The following is a 23,557-nucleotide window of genomic DNA, read 5'->3' as shown; positions in this document are numbered from 1 at the left end:
CTGTTACTATCCTGATAGGTTGCAACGACCTAAGACTTAGCGCAACCCACCATGAACTTCCAGTAAGACTACAGGACAAATGTCCTCCAGGTTTGCAAAACTTGAACACCATCCTGCAATATCAAAAGGAAAACAGAAAAGTATCCGGGAGGAGATTTCTAAGGTGAAGTTCCTTCTGCTCACTGTTCTGGTACCTCCAGCGTGGAGGTTGTAGAAAAGGACTCGCCGTAAGAAGCTGAATTCCAGAGCCTTCACGAAGCAGGCCAGGCCAGAGAGAAGGCCAGCCCCTGTCCTGGCTCGGGCCGGTTTCAGTGGGCGCCCACGGAACAGAGCCCTCCACGACTCGCAGCTAAGCCCCGGCGAGGAGCGGGCTGGGCCGGCCCCACGCTGGATGCTGTCAGGGACCTCCCGGGACTCACCTCCGCGCGGCAGGGCTACCTTCCCCGAGGCCAACCGCGAGGCCCCTTCTAGGACACAGCGTCTGGAGCGCGTGTTAATCCACGAGGCGCATTTGCTCGGCCACATCCTTGATCGCAGAGATCAAGACGGGCTCCCCCGTGACGAAAAAAGCAGAAAAGTCACAGCAAACGCAAGACGACAACCGACCGAAAGAAGCGTGTTTCCAGAACACACCGTTTCTGGAGGCTGGCGGCGCCAACCCGAACCCATGGGGCGCAGGGTGGCCACGGGGTGGTGGAGAGGCTGCCGAGGCCACGGCGTGGGCGCCGGGCGGCCTCCGAGTGGGCATGGGGAGCGCACCGGCGGCCGAGGGTCGCGGGGGTCGGGTGGCCGCGGATGGAAGTCGCCAGCCACGGTGGCCCGAGGCGCCCGGCCCAGAGACGCCGGCCGGGCCAAGGTCACACAGCGCCGCGCTGACTCACTCGCGGGACCGGCCCGGGGCCCGCGCCCTGAGCGACCCCGCGTCCGACAGGGCCGCGCGGCCTCAGTCTCCCCGCGCGGCCGGGCCGGGCCGGGCCGAGCCGGGCCGGGCGGGGGCGTGGCCCGCGGGCCGCGCGGGCGGCGGGCCGGCGGCGGCGGGCGGGGCCCGGTTACCTGTGGAAGGAGACGGCGCGCTTTTCCCCCTTGCCCTGCCGGTTGGAGCAGTTCGCGGCCGCGCAGCAGATCACCATCTCGGGCCTCGGGCCGCCGCGCCGCCGCCTGGCTCCGGCCCTCGTCTCGCCGCGCCGAGCCCCGGGCGGGACCGCCCCGAGGGGAGGGCGCGCGGCGACACGGCTGCGGGACGTGGGAGCCAGCCCCGCGGCTCCCGCCGTACGGCAAGATGGCGGCGCCCGGCCGCCCGCCGCCCGGCCGCCAGGCCCGGTCCTCGGCGCGCCCTGGATACCCGGCACCTGGCGGGGCGCAGCCCGTGGCTCGCGGCGTCTAGGGTGGGCGGGGGCGCCCCGGGCCGGCATCGCCCTGCGGCGACACGGCGCATGGGGGGCATCCGTACGGCAAGATGGCCGCGCCGGCGGGCCTGAGCGCACGACGGGCTCACGAGCCCGCCCCGGTGCCCTGCTGCCCGCTCGCGCCTGCTTCCGCTGCCCCGGTGGGTCGCTGCTGGGATTCCCGGAAGCACGACGCAGGCCGCCGTGGAGCCGAGCGCGCGGGCCCGGACCTCCGCGCTGGGTCAGCCGTACGCCAAGATGGCGGCGGCGCACTTCCGTCGCGTACTTCCGGCCCCGCCCGCGCCCGCACCCGTTCGGCCCGGATTGGCCACGGCGGCGGCCCGTCGCGTCTCTCTGCGGAACCGTCGGAGCGACGCCGGGCTCAGTCGGCGGCTCTGGAGGGAAGATGGACGCAGGTGAGGGTCGGCGGGGCGCGGGGGGACCGGGGCGGCGCTCGCCGGGCCGCTTGGCGCCGAGGTCTGCGCCGGGGCTTCGCCGGCGCGGCCTGGGCGCGGGGCGGAGCGGGGCCCTGGGGCGGAGCGGGGCGCGGGCGGCGTCCGCGGGAGGCCGGCGCGGGTCTGACAGCCCCGTTTGCGTGTCTCTCGCTTTTCCGGGCCGCCCACAGCGCCCCGGCGGCCGGTCCCCCGGGCCCGCGGCCGGCTCGGACGATCGGGGCAGCGCGGCGTCCGGGACGGCGGGTGGGGACGCTGAGCGGTGCTGGAGGCCGGGCGGAGCCGGTCCATGACACTGCGGTGGGGAAGCTTTTGTCCGTTCGCTAGGAGTTACGAAGGGGAAACTTTCACTCTTATAAAGTTACGGGGGTGGGCTGGAGGCGAGCAACATACTCCACCACTCAAACCATACGCATTTTTTTTTTTTCAAATTCAGTAACCAGTAGGTGATCTAAGGGTTTTCCGTGACTGAAAAGACGGACTGAATCCATCTCATCATGTCTTAATTCTCTGACACAAAGTGTGTGGGGGCTGGGGTGGGAGGGTGTGTGCGTATACGTACGTATGTGTACATCTGTGGATGTGCTGTTGTGCTCTGTTTCATCATGTTTCTGCTCCAGGGGGGAGAATTGTTTAATTTTTGCTGGCACGCTATTTTGGATATTTGTCCAGTATCCTTGAAAGCATTCTTACACCTTGAAAGGCCCTCTTTTTCATCCCACAGCAGTTTTAGTTCTTTTATAACTTGTAGGGAGTGATTTGTATTCAAGTATCCCCACATCTGTAAAAACTTTCTTCTGGTTTAATTCCACCTATCATTCTGGATGGCATTGTTTTTGCCTCATTTTTTTTTTCCTGGTAGCTGCAGTGTAAATTTAGTGAATTCTCAGTTTGGAAACTGTAATATAGACCTGTATGGCCAATATTTCAGTGACTTGTGGCATCTTGTCACTTAAGTCACAAGGTAGTAGGACAGAATGGTAGCCATGACTCCCGAAACATGATGTTAACCAGAAGTATTGTGAAGTTTTTCAAAACAGAAAAAGTACTAGGCCCGGGGTCGGGGAAGGAATAGAATTATTTAGTCATCTACTTTCTTTTAGGTTATGACTGCTTGGGTGCCTAAGAGCATTCACTGGGAGACTCAGTTAGGGTGGAAGAAACAGTTTTGTGATGGTCGTTTTACGTTAAACGTGAAAACCATCACGTTAAAGTTGAGTAGCCACATGGCGATACCTCATGGGACACAGATCACTGCTTCAAAGCAGAAAAGCTGTTCACGTTTGAAGGCCTCTCCTGATGCTAATAAAAACGTATATGACATTTGTAGGGTGTTATGGAGAGTTTTCTTTCTGCTGTGGTGCTGTACCACCTTTTAGGATGATTAATGGTCCAGCCTCCCCTCATCCCTGGAGTCCTTACAGATTCTGCCTTCCTTGCCACATGTTATGCAGTTCCTGGTTGTTTTTATAGTCATCCGTTCAATAACTATACTTATTACTGAGTGTGGGTTTGTGTCTGGCATTGTTCTAGACCCTGGGGCTAGAGAAGTGAACAAAATAGATAAAAACCGTGTGCTGGCTGACATGCTAGACACGACACCCACGGTGTGGCTCGTGGGCGGGTGACGTGGGTCAAACAGGAGGGGTTTGGAGTCTCCAGGATGGCCCAGAAAGGTCTCACCACAGAGGTAACTTTTGACCAGGACTCAGAAGCAGTGCTGGGGGAGGGTAGGCGTCCTGCTCCGGGAGCATCCAGTGGCCAGTGAGGCCAGGGTACAGTGGGTGGGGGTGAGAGAGCTGAAGACGGAGCAGTGATGCGGCCCAGGTGAGGCCTTGTTGGATCGTGGTGAGGGCGTCCGAGCGGGCAGAAGATACTTCGGAGACTTTGAGAGGAGGAGTAACGCGACTTGCTCGGGCTGCCCTCCTGCAGATAGGCAGCAGCGAGGCCAGGAGACCAGTTAGGAGGCTGTTGCAGTACGCCGCGTGCAAACCCTTGGAGGCCTCGGTCAGCGTGGGGAGAGGGCGTTGACCTCTGGCTGCCTCTGCAGGTTGAGACAGTGGGACTGTACCAGTGGGACGTGGCGAGGGCAGGGTGGAGAGGGAGGAGCTGGAGATGGTGAGGTTATGGCTTGAGCTGAGACACTCAGGTGGGGAGACGTGGGGAGATCCCGCTTGGTGGGGAGCTGTTAGGAGTTTGGTCTTGTACATGGTGACCATGAGGTACCTGCAAGATGTCCGTGTTGTGACGTCCAGAGAGCCTTGGGTCTGCAGGCCTGGAGCTGAGGGAGGAGGGCGGGGCTGGAGGTAGAACTGTGCGGGGGGCCACTTTGGACGAGGTCACTGAGGGTCTGAGTGTGGGAGGAGAGAGACAGCTGGGGATGGGGCCCTGGGGCTGCTGTGTAGAGGTCTGAATGTGGCAGGCAGGCCCCAAGCACTGTTCATTCAAACACGCCCGAGGGGCTTCCCCGGTGGTGCAGTGGTTGGGAATCCGCCTGCCAACGCAGGGGACACAGGTTTGAGCCCTGGTCCAGGAAGATCCCACATGCTGCGGAGCAACGAAGCCTGTGCGCCACAACTACTGAGCCTGCACGCCTAGAGCCCGTGCTCCGCAACAAGAGATGCGACCGCAATGAGAAGCCCGCGTACCACAACGAAGAGCAACCCCTGCTTGTCACAACTAGAGAAGGCCCGCGCGCAGCAACGAAGACCCAACGCAGCCAAAAAAAACCCGCTCCAGTTGGCACTTAAATCAACACGCTGTCCGTTCCTTGAGGACAGAGCCGGTGTCTTGTGCTTCATCTCTGGTACTTTACATTGTGTCTGGTATGTGGCTGGCCATCGAAGAAGCAGAACTTGAATTGGTGTTAACGCACACATCCCTGTCCTGTAGACGTTCCTGGGCTGCAGAGTCTGTGTGTAACGGAAATGCAGTGTGTTGGCGTCAAGTGTGGCTGATGAGGAGGGCAGCTCACTGCAGGGCAGCAGGGCTCGCTGTGGACGCTCTGTCCAGCGTGGCCACTGAAGCGGCGTGTGCAGTATTCTCATGCCGCTGAAGTTCCAGCTTTTCTTCCCTTCCATTCTCCTTCCCTTCCTTCCTTTTTTCATTCGGAACTGAACCACCAGCGTTTTCATATAGACTATTTGGGATTTGAAAAAACTATTTGCAAACCTGTTATCTTAAACATAAGCATTTTCTGAAGGAAAGGAAGATTCCTTGTTCTAATTTTATTCATAAAGCATATATAATATATGTATTTACGGAGTATAATCTTTCAGAAGCATAAGCATTTTGAGGAAATGTCTTTGAAATGTGGTACATTACACTTAGCTCTAAAGGAAAAGTAATGGTGCATGATTTTTGTCGTTCTCCCTGGATGAGTTATGTAATTGGGACTGTCATGTGGTTACATTTATGGAGCACAGTTTGCTATTTTCTATCATATTAATAACATTAAATTGAAACATTTTAAAAATGGAATTGCCATTCGGTTAAAAGGCTTTCCACTTCCTCTTCTGGGTGTGATCAGGGACACCCTAGGGAGGAAGAGGTGGAAAATCAGGCGTTTGGGACCCAGGTGACCAGGTGGGAAAGGTGTTTCTAAAAGGCTTCTTTCTCAAGGTGGATGGTGCCTGTCTTGCTTCTGTGTGTCATCTTATTTCAAATTAAAATCATGGGACTTCCCTGGTGGCACAGTGGTTAAGAATCCGCCTGCCAGTGCAGGGGACACGGGTTCAAGCCCTGGTCCGGGAAGATCCCACATGCCGCAGAGCAACTAAGCCCATGCGCCACAACTACTGAGCTACAACTACTGAACCCGCGCGTCTAGAGCCCGTCCTCTGCAACAAGAGAAGCCACCGTAATGAGAAGCCCGTGTACTGCAATGAAGAGTAGCCCCAGCTCGCCGCAACTAGAGAAAGTCTGTGTGCAGCAACAAAGACCCAACGCGGCCCCAAATTAATTAATTAATAACAAAAAAAATTTAAAAAAAGATTTAAAAAAATTAAAATCATTATCTGGGCATCTGGAGACTGGACTTCTTTGGGAAGTTGGGCTCCTTTTAACTCAGGAGGTGTGTGAACTTCAAATGAAATGATGTCGGATGTGAAGGTGCTGAGGTTATCACAGGGCTGTGGTGTGAGACGAGGTAGCCCTCTGGGCGGAGTGCGGAGGCTGCTGGCCTCAATCCCCAGTGGAGCTGGTCAGTCTGAGAACAGTCGATGAGGAACCTTCGAGGGTGGGCTCCTCGTGTTGGTCGGCCTCTGTGAAGCTCAGTGATCGCGAACTTTAGTTTTAAAAGGGAAAAGTATTAGTTTTTCTGTTGGAGTCTTTTCTGGACTGGTGTTCTGTAATGTTTTCTGTTCTGCACAAACATGAATACATATTTATGGCTAAATTAATACCGATGATAAAACAAAAGTGTTGTTTGGTTCAGGGAAGGGGGAATTTAGTTTCCTCTTGTAAGTAATGAGGTCTGAGATCACACGAGGAAGAGGCACAGGAGGTGCTCAGAGCCATGGCTGGGGGTTGCCCACGGTGCTGGAACCCGTCCTGTGTTCTCAGCCCACTGGGCAGAGCTGGCAGCTTCTCCCCATTTCGTGGGTGAGGAAACTGAGGCTTAGAGATTTGAGTCGGGTGTCATACAGCTAGCGTGTGGATTCTCTGTCTCCAAAATCAAATCTTAATACAAATTAGGAAGTTGAACACTGGAGGTGAATGGAATTCGGAAAAGTCTTTCATTTCTCCGTTACACAGGCTGAGCCGAAGGTCAGGGAGCTGGGGGTCCGGTCCAGGTGCCCCGGCCCGTGGCCTCGCGGGTGGGTGTCAGGAGGGAGGGTTGGTCCCGTCCTCTGCGCAGGCCCGCGGGGACTTTCTGACAGCGGCCCGGGAACGAGAAGCCCTCCGCTCGCCGCTCTTCTGGTTGAAGCCGCCTCAGGTCCGTCTCTGTGCTGCTTTCCGGGGTGGAAGCCTGAGGACAGTGAAGCAGCCCGGGAAGTGGCCGGCGGCCCTGCCCTTGCGAGCGGGCTCCGTTACCGGGTCCGGGTCTGGTAAAGTCACTCGGGCGGTGGACGTCGTCCCGGGTGTTGCACCTCCCTGTGGTCGCGGGCCTTGGAGACGAGGTCTCCTACCCGCTTCAGCGATGCCCCGCGTGCGCTGCCCATCGCCACCCAGTGAGGATCAGAGCTCTTCTTGTGTGTTGACGTGTTTCTTCCTCCCATGAGCCTCGAGGAAAGCAGCACCACTCCTGCTTTACCAGCGAGGAAACAGGCGCGGAGGGTTCCCACGGGGGGAGTGACGGACTTCTGGCCCCGCGCGCTGACCGGATGCTCTGCCCGGTGCCCCGTGTGGCCCGGAGAGGGGAGCAGGGCCTGCGGGGTGTCCGCGGCTGGTTCAAGAGGCAGGTGTGACCCGCACCCAACAGGGGGCAGGACTCGGGTGGTCCTGCCATCAGGAGGAACAGGGAGGTGTGGGCCCAGGGGACGTGGGGACCACCTGCATTGTCACCTCCCGGCTGCACCTGAGCTGCCGGGCCCTGCGGCTGCCACCTTGGCCATTTTTTCCCTTCAGGTGCCTCACGCAGTGAGGACTCTAAAGGCTGAGACTGCACAGCCATCATTCTGTTAGTTACAGCAGGAAGCTCGGTGATGTGTTCTAACTTAATAGGTAGGACACCTGTTACTGCCTTCCCTCTGAAGTTGGCTTTGTTGCCTATGAAGTTGGCTCATTACCCTGAGAGATGTGCCTGCTTTGCATGTGGTGCCTTTGGAGATGAAAATCCCCCCACTGCAGGGCGGCCGGCCGTCGTCACCTGGCTTTCAGAACGAACCTTGTCTCCTTCTCTTCCTTATCTGCTTGTCTCCCTCGCGGTGGTAGTTTTCTCACTGTGGGAAGCTAGGTGTCTCAGGAGCGTCTCAGCAGTCCTTTGATGTGTGCCGCGCCCCTCTGTCGCTCAGAGCCTCCAGCGTTTAGAAGGCATGTCTGCCTTCAGTTCAAGGCTGCAGTCTCCTGGGGCCTCGGTCCAGCAGGGTGAGAGGTACAGTCCCACAGCGCTGTCAGTTGAAATCAGGTCTTGTTTGCGTGCTTTTTTCTTGGAGTCATCTTTGTGGGTTTTGAGCGTACGTATCGTTTAAGCCTCGAGGTCAGAGAAGGCCGTGCTTTCTGAAGATGTGGGGTGGCTTTCGAGGGGCAGCAGAGACACATGATGTTTTCAGCTCCTTGAAAAGGTAGAACTTTAACTCATCTCAACTCGGTTTTTATAATCACCTGCAGAAACAAGTAATCTTATGTAAAAAAGGGGAGAGAGAAACTTGGACATTAAATTATTTACCCCTGATCCCAAAGCGGCCTGGCTGACATCGTCTGGAGAGGTGTGGACAAGCAGACACATCAGAGAGAAAAGAATGTCTGGAAAGACATGTTCCCTGCCTTGCACCCAGCCCTCTGGGCAGCAGAGCTTGCTCTGGAAGCACAGGACTCCTCTGACCCTGTAGGATTTCAGGTGAAAAGAAAAAAGGCAGAGCTGGGTCTGGGTTCCCAACGTTCGAGAATTCTATTTTTTTTTTCTTTTTGCAAGGGGGAGGATCCCTTTTTTTAAAAAAAATAATTATTTTTGGCTGCGTCAGGTCTTAGTTGCGGTATGGGGAATCTTTCGTTGCGGCTCGAGGGCTCAGTAGTTGCAGTGTGCGGGCTTAGTTGCCCCGCGGCATATGGCATCTTAGTACCCCGACCAGGGATCGAACCTGCGTCCACTGTATTGGAAGGCGTATTCTTAACCACTGGACACCAGGGAAGTCCCAGTTTGAGCATTCTTGAAGCGGTGAACACAGGGCCTTCTGTTGAAGCGGATTTGTTCGTTCAGTGAGCGCTGCTATCCCAGCCCTGTGACTGTGAATTTGTTGTGCATCCAGTTAATCCTTTTGGATGTAGTAGAATTGCTTGTCTTCGTCCTTGATGTTAGTGACACCAACTGATCTTGGAGCCTTTTGTCTGCCAGCCTCCTCGTGAGCCCCTCATGGGAAGGGTTTCAGGGACACTTCAGCGCTGCGCTGCCGGGCATCCTGTTATATGTTCCGTTTTATGGGTGAGGGGCTTTCCACACCAAGAGGCTAAGTGCCTGCTCGGGAACCTCCAGCCTGTGAAGGCCGGAGCTGGGAGGTTGTGGGATGTGGGCTGGCAGGGATGTGCGTGCAGCAGGACACTGTGAGGCCCTGAGACATCTGGGTGGGGTGCTGCGACCACCACGTGGAAAAGGATGAAGAAACCACAGGTGCGGCGTGGCTTCATTTATGGATCTACACATACAGGCTTCTGGAAGGAGAGTCAGTGCTGGGCACGAAGCTGAGGGTGATTTTTTACATTTTGTAGTCTTCGGGGTTTTTATTTTTTTTTATAAATAGCATGTCATTTTTACCGAAAGGTAGGGCTGTTGAAGAATAAACTCCGGTGTGGGGGCAACGCATTTAATATCTTTGATTTTCCAAAGAGCTGAGTGCAGGTGAAGGGTAAGAGAGCACTGTGGAGCTGGTGAGGCAGCAGCTGGGGAGACGGGGTACCTGGGACACACTGTGTGCCCCTCACCTCGCGGGCAGTGGCTGAGCTCTGTCGCCTCCGGGGCCGTGTGCAGAGGGAGGGTGTCCTCTGCCGGAGCTCCAGGGCGGTAGGGACACGGCCTCTCGAGCTTCTTTGTGGAAGCCACACGGAAGGGGGTGCTCACAGAGGAGGCGCTCAGGCCTTGGAGACACAGCAGGTGGACGCTGCTGCACGCACGGCACCTCCTTAGGAAGTCGGGGTGCGCCCCCCAGGTTCCAGGCCTCGCGGCACCCGGGACCTTGAAGGGCTTTGCACTAGTTTCAGGAGGTCAGTGTCCCTCCCAGGAGTAGTGCTCTGCCCCTCTGCTGCTCACTGCATTACGGCTCCTAACCCAGAAGTCGGGATGGCCTGGGAGCCCTGGGACGGCCAGGAGGGCTTGCTCGACCTTCTGTGCCACCTGGGGCCGCCCTCGTGTACAGAGATAAAGGTTTGGCCTCTTGTGTTTTTGTCTTTTTAGAGTTAAATTTAAACCAGTTAAGGGCTTAAATCAGGTGCCTTTTTTCCCCCTCCTTTCTGTGCCCTGGGCCTGGCCCCCAGCTGGTCTCTCACCCTTGGGTCTGCCAGACAATGACTCTGTCTTGAATTTGAGAGGCTCAGGAAGTGGGTGCAGGGCCGCTGCCGGGTCGGTCGCGAGTGTTTGATTTCTCAGTGTAGTGGTGTGGCTGGTGCACTGAGATGCAGAATTCCACGTGTGCTCTTTGTACGGAGATGCTATAAATTATCTCTGATGTTGTTTTATGAAATCATAGAACTGTCATCAGAGTGTGTCTTTGCTTTCCATAGCTACTCTGACCTACGACACTCTCCGATTTGCTGAGTTTGAAGATTTCCCCGAAACCTCGGAGCCTCTTTGGATCCTGGGTAGAAAGTACAGCATCTTCACAGGTACCAGCCCTGCCGGAGCCTGCTGTGCTCTGCGTGCTCAGTCTGCAGAAAGGACTGTTTGGTGGCGGTAGTTATCTGCTGTCTCTCTGTAACATGTGCCCTGGAAACTGACGGCTGTGTGTGCATGTTTCTTCTCTCGAACGCTCTCTAGAAAAGGACGAGATCTTGGCCGATGTGGCGTCGAGACTTTGGTTTACATACAGGAAGAACTTCCCGGCCATTGGTGAGTACTGTTTGTTGTAACGTGGGATGAAGCGCATGTGATTCAAGAGGAAAACTTAGGTTTCTAGCTTTGACTTCAGTGTGTCAAGTACTTGTCACTTGGTGTCATCCTGAGGCAACCCTAGTTAAATAAACCGGCTGAGGTCTTGCGCCTGGTGGTGGCAGAGCTGGATTCCAAACCCAGGGCCCCTGTTTCTGCTGAGGCAGTGCTGTTTCTGACTGTAAGCCACACTCTATTACTGGGGCCTAAAATCTGGATAATGGGTCACGACCGGCATTGGAAACGTAGAGCAGAACGGGGCGGGAAGCGGTGTGGCACGTCACGGTCGCGCTGCAGCCTGCTGCTCCCGGGGGGCTCGTGTGCCTGTGCATCTGGTGTTGTCCTGCGTCATAGCTGTACAGCGTGCTTCTTGCTGTTGGTCCAGGATGTTGGGACGCCCTTGCTCCGTACCCGTTGCCTTTTCTAGTATCTCCCACACCTAGTTGTGGTGGGAGCTGAAGGTGGATGTGACGTGTTTCACGTGATACGAAAGCATGTTCCATTGAAGTGATTCTCCTCGCGGTACCCCTGGAGGTGGACAGATGGGGCCTGGCTCCGCGCCTGACCTCTGCCAGTCAGAGAACCCCAGGCCGAGGTTTGGGACCAGGAGGCGGCCCTGCCTTGGCGGCCTGTCTCGATTGGTCCCACTGCTAGATGTGCTTCCATCCGTCCCCCAGAGCTCGACGTCTGGGAACACTGGAAGGTAGGGGGTGTGGCCATCATCACCAGGGTTAGTGTCTAGTGACAGGGCTTGTCAGACATGCTCGGGAAATGTTGGTTCATCCAGCAAAAGTTCTCCTTTCACCCCTACTTGGCCCTGGACTCAGGGGTGGGGTCGCCTGGCCTGTGAGGCTCACTGTGTGGTCGGGAGGACAGACTCCTGACCTACAGCGTCCTGAACCCATAGGTGTCTGAACCCACAGGGGCAGGGCAGGCTGGAGGGCAGCCCTGTGTTTGGAAAAGCCGTCGGGTGGAGCGTGGTGGCTCTCCCGGCCGTGTGGTCTGTGTCGGCCTTGGCCGCGTGGAGCCGACCGTGTGGGGCGTGGGTGGGTGGCTGGGGCTGTTTCTGCACACCTGGCTCTGCCTCCCCCAATCCCACCGCTGCCCCGGGAGGCGGGCCTTGTCCCCTGCGCGTGTGTGCGGGAGGGGCTGCCAGAGGGGCGGGCAAAGGATGCAGCCCCCCCACGGTGGCCCGCGTGGTCTCAGCGCTGTTTCCTGTCATCTTAGGGCCTGTCTTGCGCACACCTGGTACCGCGGTGCCCAGCATCAGAGTCTCCCTGTGCCCTGGCCGGTGGGCGGCGTTTTCCGCGTTACTCATGAGGCTGAGCATCTTTCCATGTTTCCAGACATTCTTTTCTCTCTGTGACTTGTTCACGTCTTGGCCCATTTTGAGGGGGTTGTTAGGACGTTTCACTTCCCAGCAAGCGCAGCCTTGGTGTGAGCAGGTTCACGTGGCATGTGTCGCCTGACGCGGAGGTGACCCGTGCGTGGGCTCCTGGCCTCGGTCTGACGGTGAGTGCCTCTCTCTCTCTGTCCTCCACGGCAGGGGGCACCGGCCCCACCTCGGACACGGGCTGGGGCTGCATGCTGCGGTGTGGACAGATGATCTTTGCCCAAGCCCTGGTGTGCCGGCACCTGGGCCGAGGTGAGTCAGCCTGGGGCGGCCACGTCTGCAGGAAGCCAGGAGGGTGGTGGGGCCAGGTCGGCGGGAGTGGGTCACCACGAGACACTTTAGGATTTGGGGTTTCCTTCAGCGACGACCCAGTGGTTGGTTCTCGTCGGTTAGAGAAAGGGGCTTTAAAGAAATGTTGATAAACGTTTGTCTTGTAGAAATTATTTTTAAACTACTGAGCCATTCTCTCCTTTCTGTATGGATTTGTCTTGATGTGTTGGCATCTGTGTATTTGAAATCCCGGAGAACTCGGTTCTTAAATTTAGAAAGGTTCACGAGAGGTTTGGATACCACGAGTGCCTTGAGTGCCTTAGAGAAATGAAACCTTCTTGCCTGTATTTTGGTGAGACTGAACTTCGTCTGTGTCTTCCGTAGACTGGAGGTGGACGCGGCGGACGAGGCAGCCGGACAGCTACTTCAGCGTCCTGCACGAGTTCCTGGACAGGAAGGACAGCTGCTACTCCATCCACCAGATAGGTGGGGGGTGGCAGCGCGCCGGGCCCATGCCTCGGGACGCTGCGGCGTCGGGTCCTCGAGAGCTCTGGCGTGCTGTGAGGCGCAGGCCAGCAGGGTGGGGACGGCCCTGGGCCAGTGGTGAAGTGCTGTGAGGCGCCCTGTCTCTGGACACCAACTTGGTGGCCTTGGACGCTGGTCCTCCCGGGCTCCGGCCGGCAGTCCGGGCGCTCCTGTGTCTTAATCCAGCTTCTGAGCGTCGTGTCTCCACCTGTAGACGGAGGTGCGGGTAGAGCCCTGAACTCGCTCGCCTGGGCCATGTCCCCAGTCCTGCTGCCCGGTGCAGGTCGGTGGGGAGGGGACACCTTGAGGAGGAGTCTGTCCCTTTGGGAGGACGCGTCCTGGTGCCAGTCAGGAGCTCGTGCCCAAGGCAGGCTTCCTGTGACGCGCGCCTCACGCCACACGTGCTGGGATCGGCCTCTGTGAGGCGCAGGGAGGGGTGTGGGGGTGGCGGGGCACGTGTGCCGCTGACCGGCTCTGTTTCCTGCAGCACAAATGGGAGTCGGCGAGGGCAAGTCCATCGGCCAGTGGTACGGGCCCAACACCGTCGCCCAGGTCCTCAAGTAGGTGCCGAGCGCGCTCCTGCCCCCCCTGCAGGGTGGCACGGGTGCCTGGGGTGCTCAGCCTTGCCTCAGTCTTTGCTGCTGAAGGAAATAAGGGGTCTCGTCCTCTTTTCAGGACCCTCAGGAGGGTCCTCAGAGGTGACCGTGCCGGTGGTCTCGCGAATTGGGATTTCCGTTTCTAGTGAGGCTGAATGCCTTCATCCAGATGCAGCCACTGGATCGGGCCTTTGCTCCTTGTGTGTCGCGTCCTCTCCTGTGCCATGGTGTCTGGTGGCCTGGGAAGTGGGAAGTGGTCGTGGGGTGACGACACTCAGGCGGGCAGCCTGTGGCCGCCTTGGGCCTCCGCCTCTGCTCCCGCCCATCCCCTTGCCTTGAGACCACTGTCTTCAGCCTTGGCTCCCCGCGCGTCCGCCTCGCGCCTCTGCCGCCTGCTCCCGCGCTGCAGGAGTCCCCGTGGGCGCCTCCCTTTGCCCCTGGGCCCAGCGTGAGCCTCCTCACCTGCTGCTGGGGTCAGTTCCTGGGGTCTAGGACACTTGCTCCGCTTCCTGTCCAGCTTCCAGCTGATCCCCAAGCCCACTGTGTCTGTGTCTCCTTGCCCAGCCCCTGGGATTTCCAGCCCCCACTGCCCTTTAGCGTCCTGGCCCAGCCCCGCTGCCCTGAAGCAGCCCAGTCGAGGTCACAGTCAGTTCCATCATCATGTCCCAAGGCCGAGTTTCAGCCCCGACTTACTCAGCTGTCTACAGGCAGCCCCCGGTGTGGGTGCTTGCCGCGCTCCTTGGAAACCTGGGCTGCTCAGCTGTCCTCTTCTGTCCATCTGGTCGCCGGCACTGCTGAGCCCTGCGGGCTTGTCTCGCGCCTTTGGTCGCGGCTTTTCACCTCCTGTTTGCGCACGCGCAGCTCCTGATTTGTCCAAACTCCAGACTCACAACCAGACGCTTATTCGGCAGTGCCCCTCAGATGCCCAAGGGGCACGTTGACCTAATAGCCCAGACCCAGAGCTGGCCCTGCCCTCTGCTCCAGTGCAGCCCACTGCTCCTACAGGAACGCAGCACCACCCTTCCAGGGGCTCAGGCCAAAAGCTGAGCACAGCCCACCCGCGTGTGCCCGAGCTCTGAGCAGTGCTCTCTGCCCCCCTGGCCCCCCCCTCGCCGCCTTCTCTCTCTACCATCCTGGCGTCTCCCTCCAAACTGCAGCAGAGTCTGCAGCAGAGTCACATCCTCAAGAAACACGGTGGCCATCTGTTCCTCTTCTCTCAGCTGTCCTGGGGTTTCCCGCTGCTCCCGGGAGGGCGGCAGGCACAGGCCAGCATGCCGGCCCTGTCCTCCCCCTGCAGTGCTGTGCCCTTCGCCTGGAGCGCCCCCCAAGGCCTTCCGCGTTGCTCCCCGGGCCTCTGCGCCGAGGCCTCTCCCACCCAGGCCTCCCTGCGCCTGCGTCAGAGGAGCGCCCTCCCCTCTGCCCCTGCTCTGTGCTTTCCCCAGGCACTTAGCTCCCCTGGAGTGCCAGCCTCTCCTGGGACTTGGTTTCCTGTGTGTCCGCATCTCTCAGCACGGGGACCCACCTGGCCCTCGGTGAGCCCGGGAGGGAGGGGAGGGAGGTAGCCGGTGGAGCCCTGCAGGTGGCATCCGCTCTGGCCTTCCCACCAGGAGACCAGGGGCCTCCGCCCTCCACCCGTGTCCCCAGGTGCGCTGGATGCGCTCTCACCTGGGGAGCCCCTGCACAGCCCCTAAGGTGAGCTCAGAGGCCTTCCCGTCGTGCCTTCGGTCGCGGAATCTGCTCTTCTTTCAGAACCGTAATTCCTCGGCCACAGTGACCCACCCAGCACGGTGACTCCCTGCTGGGCTCTCTGTCACCCGCAGGTTCTCTGTGAGAACTCAAGCCGGCCGTTGGCTCAGGGGCCCTGGAGGATACAACGGGGCTGGGCCTGCCTCGGGCAGTGTCCGAGACCTGGGCTTACATTCTGGTTGTTGCCCGTGTCCAGCCTGATCGGGAAGTGGCACCCCGGCAGGCTCCTGCACAGGACCTGCCCTGCACGATGGCGGCTGGGTGTGGCAAGCGTGGGGCCCGGGCGAGAAGAAGCGGCCGGCAGAGGCCACAGGTCTTCGAGCTGTGAAGGCTCATCAGTGTGTTCTGCCCTCTCTGGTAGGAAGCTCGCCGTCTTCGACACGTGGAGCGCCCTGGCCGTTCACGTAGCGATGGACAACACGGTGGTGATGGAGGACATCAGTAAGTGAGCCAGAGCGCGGTGTTGTGGCAGACGGGACCAGGGCAGCTCGCTTCCCTGCCTGGCCCGTGGGCCCTTGAGGGCGGTGCCGGCCAGGCTGAGCGGAAAGGCCACTTGGTGCCCACGCTGCTTCTGCGTCTTCGTTACAAATAATTGACGCCTGTGTGCTGAGTTCAACTGCAAGGCCCTGTGTGTGCCCTGATGCGCCATGAAGAAGGGCGATTCACACTGGCCCTGGCCATCTCGTCTTCCGGCCATGCCAGGCGCTACTGGAAGTGTTTAGAATTCTGAGGAGTACCTGGGTTCATGAGGTCTCCTGATGGAAAAGCAGAGAATTTAGACACGTTGACAATGCTAATGGGGCTAGAAAACTACAAATGGGGGCCTGGTGCAGCCAGAAACCCACCCCTTACTAACAGGGCATTTGTATGGGCCAGGCCACGCGAGGATGCAGTGAGCCCCGAGCTCAGCAACGACAGTCCTGCTTCCCTGCGCTTGTTCCAGAGACACCAGAGGGGCCGCGCTAGTGGCGACCATCTAGTCAGCAAGGAAAATGTTCTCATCACAAAAGAGCCTCAGAATCAGCGAAGCAAAACTTATAGTAAATTAAGGGAGACAGTATGGCAGATCGAGTGTATAAAAATAAAGTTACAAGGATGTGAATAATACAGTAAGAGCGTTTAGCGGAACATGTGTCAAACCCTAGATTCTGGTAGCAGAACATACCTTTTCAGAAATGTCCATGGGACATTTATATAAACTAATGCAGAGTACATAGAAAAAAGGACAAACTCTTACTACCTAGAAATGTCAAACTTCTGTTTTAGCTTTTGGGTCAAAAAGAGTCAAGTTTACAGACTACATATCAGAATCTGATGTGTACTGAACTCAGGAGAAAACACGTACCTTTAATACTGGTGACCAGATCATAAAAAGTGAAGATGAATGGGCATCCTGCAGTTCAGCTCAGTTCTGGCCCTGTCTGCACACCTGGAGGTGGCATCAGACCCACAGACTGGCCCCCGCCCCCAACTTAAGACCCCAGTGGCCAGTGCAGGTGGTCACCTGTGCTTCCGACAGACTGGCTATGGGTTGGAGGTTCCCACGCCCGTCTCCTTGGCTCTGTTACTTTGCTGGAGCGGCTGGGAGATCCAGGAGCACGTCACTCACTAGGCCACAGGTGTGTTTAAGGACACACCGCAGGAGCAGCCCGATGGAGGAGATGTATGTGCCTGGGCCTTCTGGAGTTTGTGGAGGCTTCGTGACACAGGCCCGTTTAGGTTTGGATCGGGCCTGTTGACCAGGAGCGTGCCTGGTGGCGGTGTCCACGGTAGAGCGACCCGGAAACGGCTTGCTCCCTGTCAGTAGCGCTGCCTCGGTCACCTGTTCAGGACGCACCCCTGGTGCCTAGCGGCTCGCGAGTGATCTGGCGGGGATACGTCACACGCACTGAGGATGTACTACGTCGGGTCTGAAACGGTGGTGTCTCTAGTGCGTGCACCCCTTCCAGTTTATCTGCTGGCGCTCTTCTTGGGAAGAGCCCTCTGTTCTCCCCTCTGCCCTCGCCTTATTTACATTTGGAAGACCTGTTTTTAGAGCCAGCAGCTTCCTGGATTCTGTTTTTAATTCAAGGTGTTATCCCTTATGGTCATTATTTATTCCTTGTCCCAAATTCGGCTGCCTCTTTGACAGAGTCCTGTCGTTCTTGTTGTTCAGCGTTCTCTTTCTGGCATTAACGAGACTCAGGCTCACCTGGTACATTCCCTGCCTCATCCCTGGAATCAGACATTTTCCCCCTGGTTCCTTTTAGTGGGGAAAGGTGTTTAGGAACCACGGACGGGGTGCCTGGTGTGCTTGGGGTACTGGAGTGGCTCTCTCCTACCACTGAACCCCGTAGTTAATCCGATTATTGAAGGATTACCCAGTGTGTTTAGACAGAAGAATAAGGAAGGAGAAAAGTTATCGCTCGTTGCTGTCCTTGCTGAGGGGGGACCAGAGGGGCCCTGAGTCAGTGCTGCGTCCACCGGGCTGGTGGCTCTGTGGTGCTTGTCTTATTATTGCTTCTAAGATGCATGTAAATGTTTTCTTGCATTATTTTGTGTGTATGCTTTATTTCACAATAAAAAATTTAAGTTAAACGCATAGAAAATGTGCAAATTTATTTTTTTTCCTCTCGGCAGCAGGGTTAGTGTTATACTTTATTTTCCAAGTTTGAGGTGTACTTCAAGTACTTGACTTTTTTATACTCGTTTCCTGTTAACAGTGTAAATCCTGTAACTGTTTCTCTTGGGTGAACTTCTGCCTACTTCGTTTAGCCCATAAAAGCACGTGTCCCTTTTTCAGGAAGGTTGTGCGGGAGCAGCCTGCCTTGTGCCGGGGCCGCAGCGCTTCCTGCAGGTTCCGAGCCGCGCTGTAACGGGCTCCCGGCCGGCCCTGAGGTCGCCAGCAGGCCGTCACCATGGAGACCGCTGGTGCTGCTGGTCCCGCTGCGCCTGGGGCTCACGGACATCAATGCGGCCTACGCGGAGACCCTGAAGGTGGGTCTGTGCTGGCCGGTGCCCTCCCGCCTGTCTTCCCTGCCCACCGGGGGGCTGAGGCCCCGCGTCCTCGCGAAAGCACTAGCTGTCTCCGTCTTGTCCGTTCCAGCCCTCTGACCGCCCTGCGGGCCCCCGGCCCCCGCCAGCTCACTCGTCCCTGCTGCCACCTCCCGCAGCCCTTGCCCCTCTTGCTGACGTGGAGCTGCTGGCCTCCCGTCTCCATCTCCACCCCCCGCCCCCACGGTGCGCCGGCCACTCCCTGCGCCTGTCCGCCCGGCGTGTGTGCAGGCTGGGCCGACCCTGTCTGCGCCTCCCCAGCCTCCCCTTGTCCCTTCCGGCTGCCCGGGGCTTTCCTGAGGACCTGCAGCCTCGGCGTCCGGAACCCGCACCCTGTGGGTCTGATCTTCGTCTGCGGTTGTCCGCACCTGGCGCTGCAGGGGGAGCGGGAAGCCCCTCGCTCAGTGGCCCGGCCTGTCTTCCGCCCCGCAGCACTGCTTCATGATGCCCCAGTCCCTGGGCGTGATCGGAGGGAAGCCCAACAGTGCCCGATACTTCATCGGCTACGTGGGTGAGTGGGGTCTGCAGTGACGTCGGAGGAAGGAGCGTGGTCTCTCGGGCAGCCCCCCCCCCACTTGACAGGCAGTGTGCCCCCACCTGGCCGGTGCGACGTGTGCCCTTTTCCCGTCCAGCCACGTGGCGCTGGTGGCTGTGGTGAGGCAGCTCTGTCGGCCTCCCGCTGACCTGCCTGCTGCCCGCCCAGGTGAGGAACTCATCTACCTGGACCCTCACACCACGCAGCCAGCCCTGCAGGCCTCTGAGCACTGCCCGATCCCGGACGAGAGCTTCCACTGCCAGCACCCGCCCAGCAGGATGAGCATCGCAGAGCTCGACCCGTCCATCGCCGTGGTGCGTCCCCCGCTTGGTCCCACTGTCGCCAGCTGCACGCACGTGTGCCCGGGTGTCCCGAGGCATTTGTGCCCAGTCCTGCTGCTGCTTTAGGATGAGAAGGAAGGCATCCCCGTTTCTGTAATCTCAGCGTTTTGGAATAAGTATTATGCTCACGTGGCTTAGAACTCAAAGGAGCACGAAGGGCTGACGGCAGCCTCAGGTGCGGCCCAGGCAGGCGTGTGCGCGCGAGAGTGTCCCGCGTCGCTGCCCTGCAGCACCCCTGCGGGGCTTCTTGGTCTGTCCTCACTCTTTAGAGTAGCCCAGTCTGCACAGCGGTCCCTAGGAATGAACCTCCTCGCTTGCTCTCTTCTGATTACACGGCTGGAGTTGTTGGTTGTTCTCAAAATAGGTTTGAAAGAGGCCAAAAACACCTATAGGAATCATAACACCCCTAGGGGAGTGATTAACTGAGTTGTGGACACGACGAGGCACTCGGTCCTGAGAAGGGACGACCCCAGACGCACCGCCCATGGGTCTCGGTCGCGCCCTGAGGTCGGTGGCGGCGGGCTGGCGCGTGGGGGCTCCGCTGTCACAGGAGCGCCCCCCCCCCCCCCCGCTGTGAGCTCGTGAACATCAGGTCAGGTGGGAGCGCGCATCCTGGCTCTCGTGGCCGCGGAGGACGGCTGCTCCGGGGAAACAGGCCTCCGTCTTCCGGCCACATCCCGCGTGTTCTCACACCAGGGCCCTGAGAAGAGCCCCGAGTGCCTCTCTGGTTCCCCAGCTTCTTTTTCTCCACGTGGCGGGTTGAGCATTCCCAGTAGCTCATCCCAACCCTGGAGCCCTGCAGACGATAGCTCCAGGGAGACGGGGTCCGCATGTCTGGTGTCCCCTCGGGAGGGGTCCGCTTATCCCCTTGTGCCGCATGCTGTGGGCCACTAAGGCCTGCGGCCCAGCCCCAGGGGCACGGGGAGGGGCGCGCTCTCTGCTTTGCCCTGACTTGTCATTGTGACCGGCTCACTCCCCGGTCAGTCCAGGCACAGGGCGAGGGTAGAGCTGTGGACGCAGCCCACAGAGGGGCGTAGGGGCTGGAGAGGCGAAGGGGGCCGGGTGTGCGGTGGCCACCACGCCCAGGACGCGCACGGCGGCCGGCGGGTGGGGCGTGTGTGCCACTCGCTTCCTGCTGGCTTTGGTTTCAGGGCTTTTTCTGTGGGACCGAGGACGACTTTAACGACTGGTGCCAGCAAGTGAAAAAGGTTGGTGGGGCCCCGCCCCCGCGCGGGTCTGAGGGTCCTTCCTCCCCTGCTCCGCGGTGCTCGGCTGCACCACGTCTCGCGCGCCTTGCCTGGTCCTTGGACGCCAGGTGCGTCCTTGCTGTGATCAAAGCGCGGGGCCAGACTCTGCTGGAGGCTCACTGGGATTTCCAGTCCCGAGTCTGGGTGGTGAGGGGTGGCGGGCTTCCTGCCTGCGCACAGGCGCCTCCCTCCGCCCACGGGGCCCCTGACGCGCTGTGTCCTGCTGACAGCTGTCCCTCCTTGGAGGCGCGCTGCCAATGTTTGAGCTGGTGGAGCGGCAGCCTTCCCACTTGGCCTGTCCTGACGTCCTGAACTTGTCCTTAGGTGAGTCCGGATGCCCCAGGGCCCCATCTCAGGTGGGGACGGGGGCGTCCCCTGTCTTGAGGCTGGGGGTGCTGCCTGCGTGATGCTTCTGCCCTGCCCTCCACCTCCCCAGGTCCTGTCCCAGTTGCCTTTGACCTTTCACGCTGTGTGGCCCCTCGGCAGCCCCTCGTGAGTGGGACCAGGGACGCTGCTGGTGCTGCCCTCCCTCCTCCCACCCGCTTGGGGCAGCACACCCGCAGCCCGCCCGGGCCCTCCCGCGCTCCTCCCGTGGCCCCTGGTCCTGACAGCCGGACCAGGCCAGGCTTCCTGTGCTGATGTGGCATAGGTGGCTCCGTCCCCACTGCCCGGTGGCTCTGGGCTTGGGGGCACCTCCCCCAGAGTGCATCAAGTACGTGGCACGTGGGGAAAGGGGACCCACCGGGGGGCCCTGAGCACATAGGGACTGCCCTGGGGAGGACTACAGACCACGCCTCACGGGAACCGCGGGGGTCGGGGTGCCAGCGCCAGACTCAGGACAGATGCCCCACCACACCCGGCTGGTGCAGGGGGCGGGCACCCCTCCTGGGATGGGACCCTTGCCCTCCTGGCCCCCGTTGCTTCCCTCTGGGCTCTGGTGAGGGGCGTGTCTGCCCCCAGCTGCACATGCCCTCACCCGCCCAGGCCCTTGTCCCTGTGCTCACAGGGCAAGAACCCCTCTCCCACCTGCTCGGACCCCCCGCCCGGGAGGAGGGCGCCTCAGCCGGGTGGTCCGGGCACCCTCCGGCCTCCCTCCGCGCCCTGGCCGGTCCGGCGCTGGGCAGGACCGCTCCTTCGTGGGGCGGGTGTGCTCACACGGGCCCTTGCTCCTCGGCCCGCACCCCAGGCTGAGCCATGCCTGACACCTGCTGAGGTTTTGTCGTGTTCCTTCTAGATGCTTCTGACGTAGAGCGACTGGAAAGATTCTTTGACTCAGAAGATGAAGACTTTGAAATCTTGTCCCTTTGAGGATCCTGCAGTTGGGGGACGGTCTCACTGGCCCTGCAGGGGCGCTCGGCCGCCGCATCTCATCCCGCCCGCCGCCGCCCGCCCGCCTGCCGCCCACAAAGAGGCCCGCGCCGCTGGAGACCCAAGCGCCAGACACGCACGAGGGGCTCTCCCGCCACACTGCCAGCCCTGCCCGGCCCCGCTTCCTCCTGGGCTCCAGGCCCGGGTTCGCTTTGGAATTAAAGTCCTGTTTGAAGTTTCGTGACGGACATGGCTTCTGTTGGGCGTGTCCTGAGCCAGGCTCCGAAGACGTGGCCTCCAGGGCCATCGCGGCGGGAGAAGGGGCCGAGGAACCACGGCCCGGGCCTCCTCGCATTGGGAGGAGAGGAGCAAGGGGTGGGGGCGGTGAGGCCCAAAGACATCGCCGTGCAGGTGGCACCGGGACAGACGCGCCGCCAGAGCCGCAGGTGAGGCCGTGGGGCCCCCGAGCTGCTGCTTGCCTGTCGCTCCAGCATCCCCGGGGCCTTCTTCCGCCTCCCGGTCAGTGAGGCTTCGGATGGTTTGGGGCCGGAGGGTCAAACCTCAGCTTTGTGCCTCTGCCCCTCGCGCCTGCTGGAGACCTTCTGGACGGACGCCAGCACCCGCCTCCTTCATTCAACCTGTGTTCTGGGCCCCGGGCACCGCCGCACGCAGTGGCTTTTGTCCCACCAGGGAGCGCAGGCGGGGGTTTGGGAGCACAGGAGGTGGCAGCCTTCTCCCCGGGGGCCTTCCTTGCGGAGCCCTCGCCAGCCCAGCGAGCGAGCAGAGGGCATCCCGGCCCCCCAGGTGTTGCCGACGTGAGTGCTTCCCTCCATCTCCCATTCTCTCTCCCCTTCATCCGCCCGTCATCCATCAGGTCGAGTTGGGTGGGAAGGCTTCCATTCCTTCTGCTGCGCCGCTGCTGGCAGGGCCGGGGGTCTCGCTGCAGCTCCTGCTGGCGGCACGGACGGCGGAGGTGGGGGCCACCCTGAGCAGCGGGGGCTGTGTCTCGCGTGTGTCGGGAAAGGATTACTGAGGAGCGCTCACTCTTAGCCGTACAGTGCGCGATTCTTAATGGCAAATAATAACAGTTTCAATAGAAAACAAGGTTCGTCTGTGTCTTGATTTTCTCGGAGATATTTTCAGAGCTGTAGTTGGACATGGTAAGAATGAGAACAAGTGTTTTCTAAGCTCACGAGGGTTCTGAGGAAGGACTTGGTGGATGGACGCGCTGAGCTCGTTTGTTGCCAGACCTCCTATTTGGACCTGGTTCCGCGACACTGATTCTCGACTCTCTCTGACTCGTGTGGTTTGCGTTGAAAGCAAAAAATGCAGGGGAGGGGCTTCCCTGGTGGCGCAGTGGTGGAGAGTCCGCCTGCCGATGCGGGGGACATGGGTTCGTGCCCCGGTCCGGGAAGATCCCACATGCCACGGAGCGGCTGGGCCCGTGAGCCATGGCCGCTGAGCCTGCGTGTCTGGAGCCTGTGCTCCGCAACGGGAGAGGCCACAACAGTGAGAGGCCCGCGTACCGCAAAAAAAAAAAAAAAAATGCAGGGGAGCCTGATTTTGGGAAGACGCCCTTCTTCTTTCATAGACGGGGAGGGAGCAACTGCGGTGCCGGGTGGCGTGTTGGCTCCCTGGGCAGCGTCCCTGTAGGCGCCCCGTGCCTCAGCCGGTCACCCCCGAGCGGGTCACCAAGGATGTGAACAAGGGCCTCTCGCCCTGCCCGGGAAGTCCTGGTGGGACAGTCGGAGCGACCCCGGCCCACTCGGCTCACCGCTTCCGCCTGCCCACCCACCCTCCAGTTTGGGTGCAAGGGGACCAAGGCCAGAGGAGAGCAGGAAGCGCCATGGCTCAGAACCTGAGTCCTGGCCTCCAGAAATGGCCGCGTTGGCTTCTTGAGCTGTGACGCCCTCCACACGCAGGGGCCCGAGACAACACTTACCTCTCAGGGCCCTGGCGGGCAGAGGTCAACGGGGCTGTCCCCCTGGG

The 23,557-nt window shown here is 59.6% G+C and overlaps 2 protein-coding genes across 3 annotated transcripts in view; one reads left to right on the top strand and one right to left on the bottom strand.

Annotated features, from left to right (window-relative positions):
* Positions 1 to 1,566, bottom strand: part of THAP4 (THAP domain containing 4) — a 41,226-nt gene extending 39,660 nt beyond the window's left edge. For both annotated transcript variants that reach the window (XM_067739950.1, XM_067739951.1), the window contains exon 1: positions 1,054 to 1,566. In XM_067739950.1, the coding sequence (XP_067596051.1) occupies positions 1,054 to 1,412 (359 nt within the window). In that variant the 5' untranslated portion in view covers positions 1,413 to 1,566. The remainder of the gene's footprint in view (positions 1 to 1,053) is intronic.
* Positions 1,567 to 1,593: 27 nt separating this feature from the next.
* ATG4B (autophagy related 4B cysteine peptidase) lies at positions 1,594 to 21,812 on the top strand. Its single transcript, XM_067739953.1, has 13 exons — positions 1,594 to 1,801; positions 10,211 to 10,312; positions 10,464 to 10,535; positions 12,121 to 12,219; positions 12,622 to 12,723; positions 13,250 to 13,322; positions 15,466 to 15,545; positions 17,887 to 18,080; positions 18,570 to 18,648; positions 18,841 to 18,986; positions 20,165 to 20,221; positions 20,491 to 20,584; positions 21,495 to 21,812. Exons 1-13 carry the CDS (start codon positions 1,792 to 1,794, stop codon positions 21,566 to 21,568), a joined length of 1,182 nt encoding a protein of 393 aa, XP_067596054.1. The 5' UTR covers positions 1,594 to 1,791; the 3' UTR covers positions 21,569 to 21,812.
* Positions 21,813 to 23,557: the final 1,745 nt, after the last annotated feature.

The sequence above is a fragment of the Pseudorca crassidens genome, chromosome 6, assembly GCF_039906515.1.
Source record: "Pseudorca crassidens isolate mPseCra1 chromosome 6, mPseCra1.hap1, whole genome shotgun sequence".
NCBI classification, from domain to species: Eukaryota; Metazoa; Chordata; class Mammalia; order Artiodactyla; family Delphinidae; genus Pseudorca; species Pseudorca crassidens.
This window is presented reverse-complemented; position numbering and strand designations above follow the sequence as displayed.

Coding starts and splice junctions, on each gene's coding strand:
- ATG4B (XM_067739953.1), top strand. Junction 10,313..10,463: donor AAAGTACAGCATCTTCACAG/GTACCAGCCCTG, acceptor AACGCTCTCTAG/AAAAGGACGAGATCTTGGCC. Junction 15,546..17,886: donor GGTGGTGATGGAGGACATCA/GTAAGTGAGCCA, acceptor TCCCTTTTTCAG/GAAGGTTGTGCGGGAGCAGC.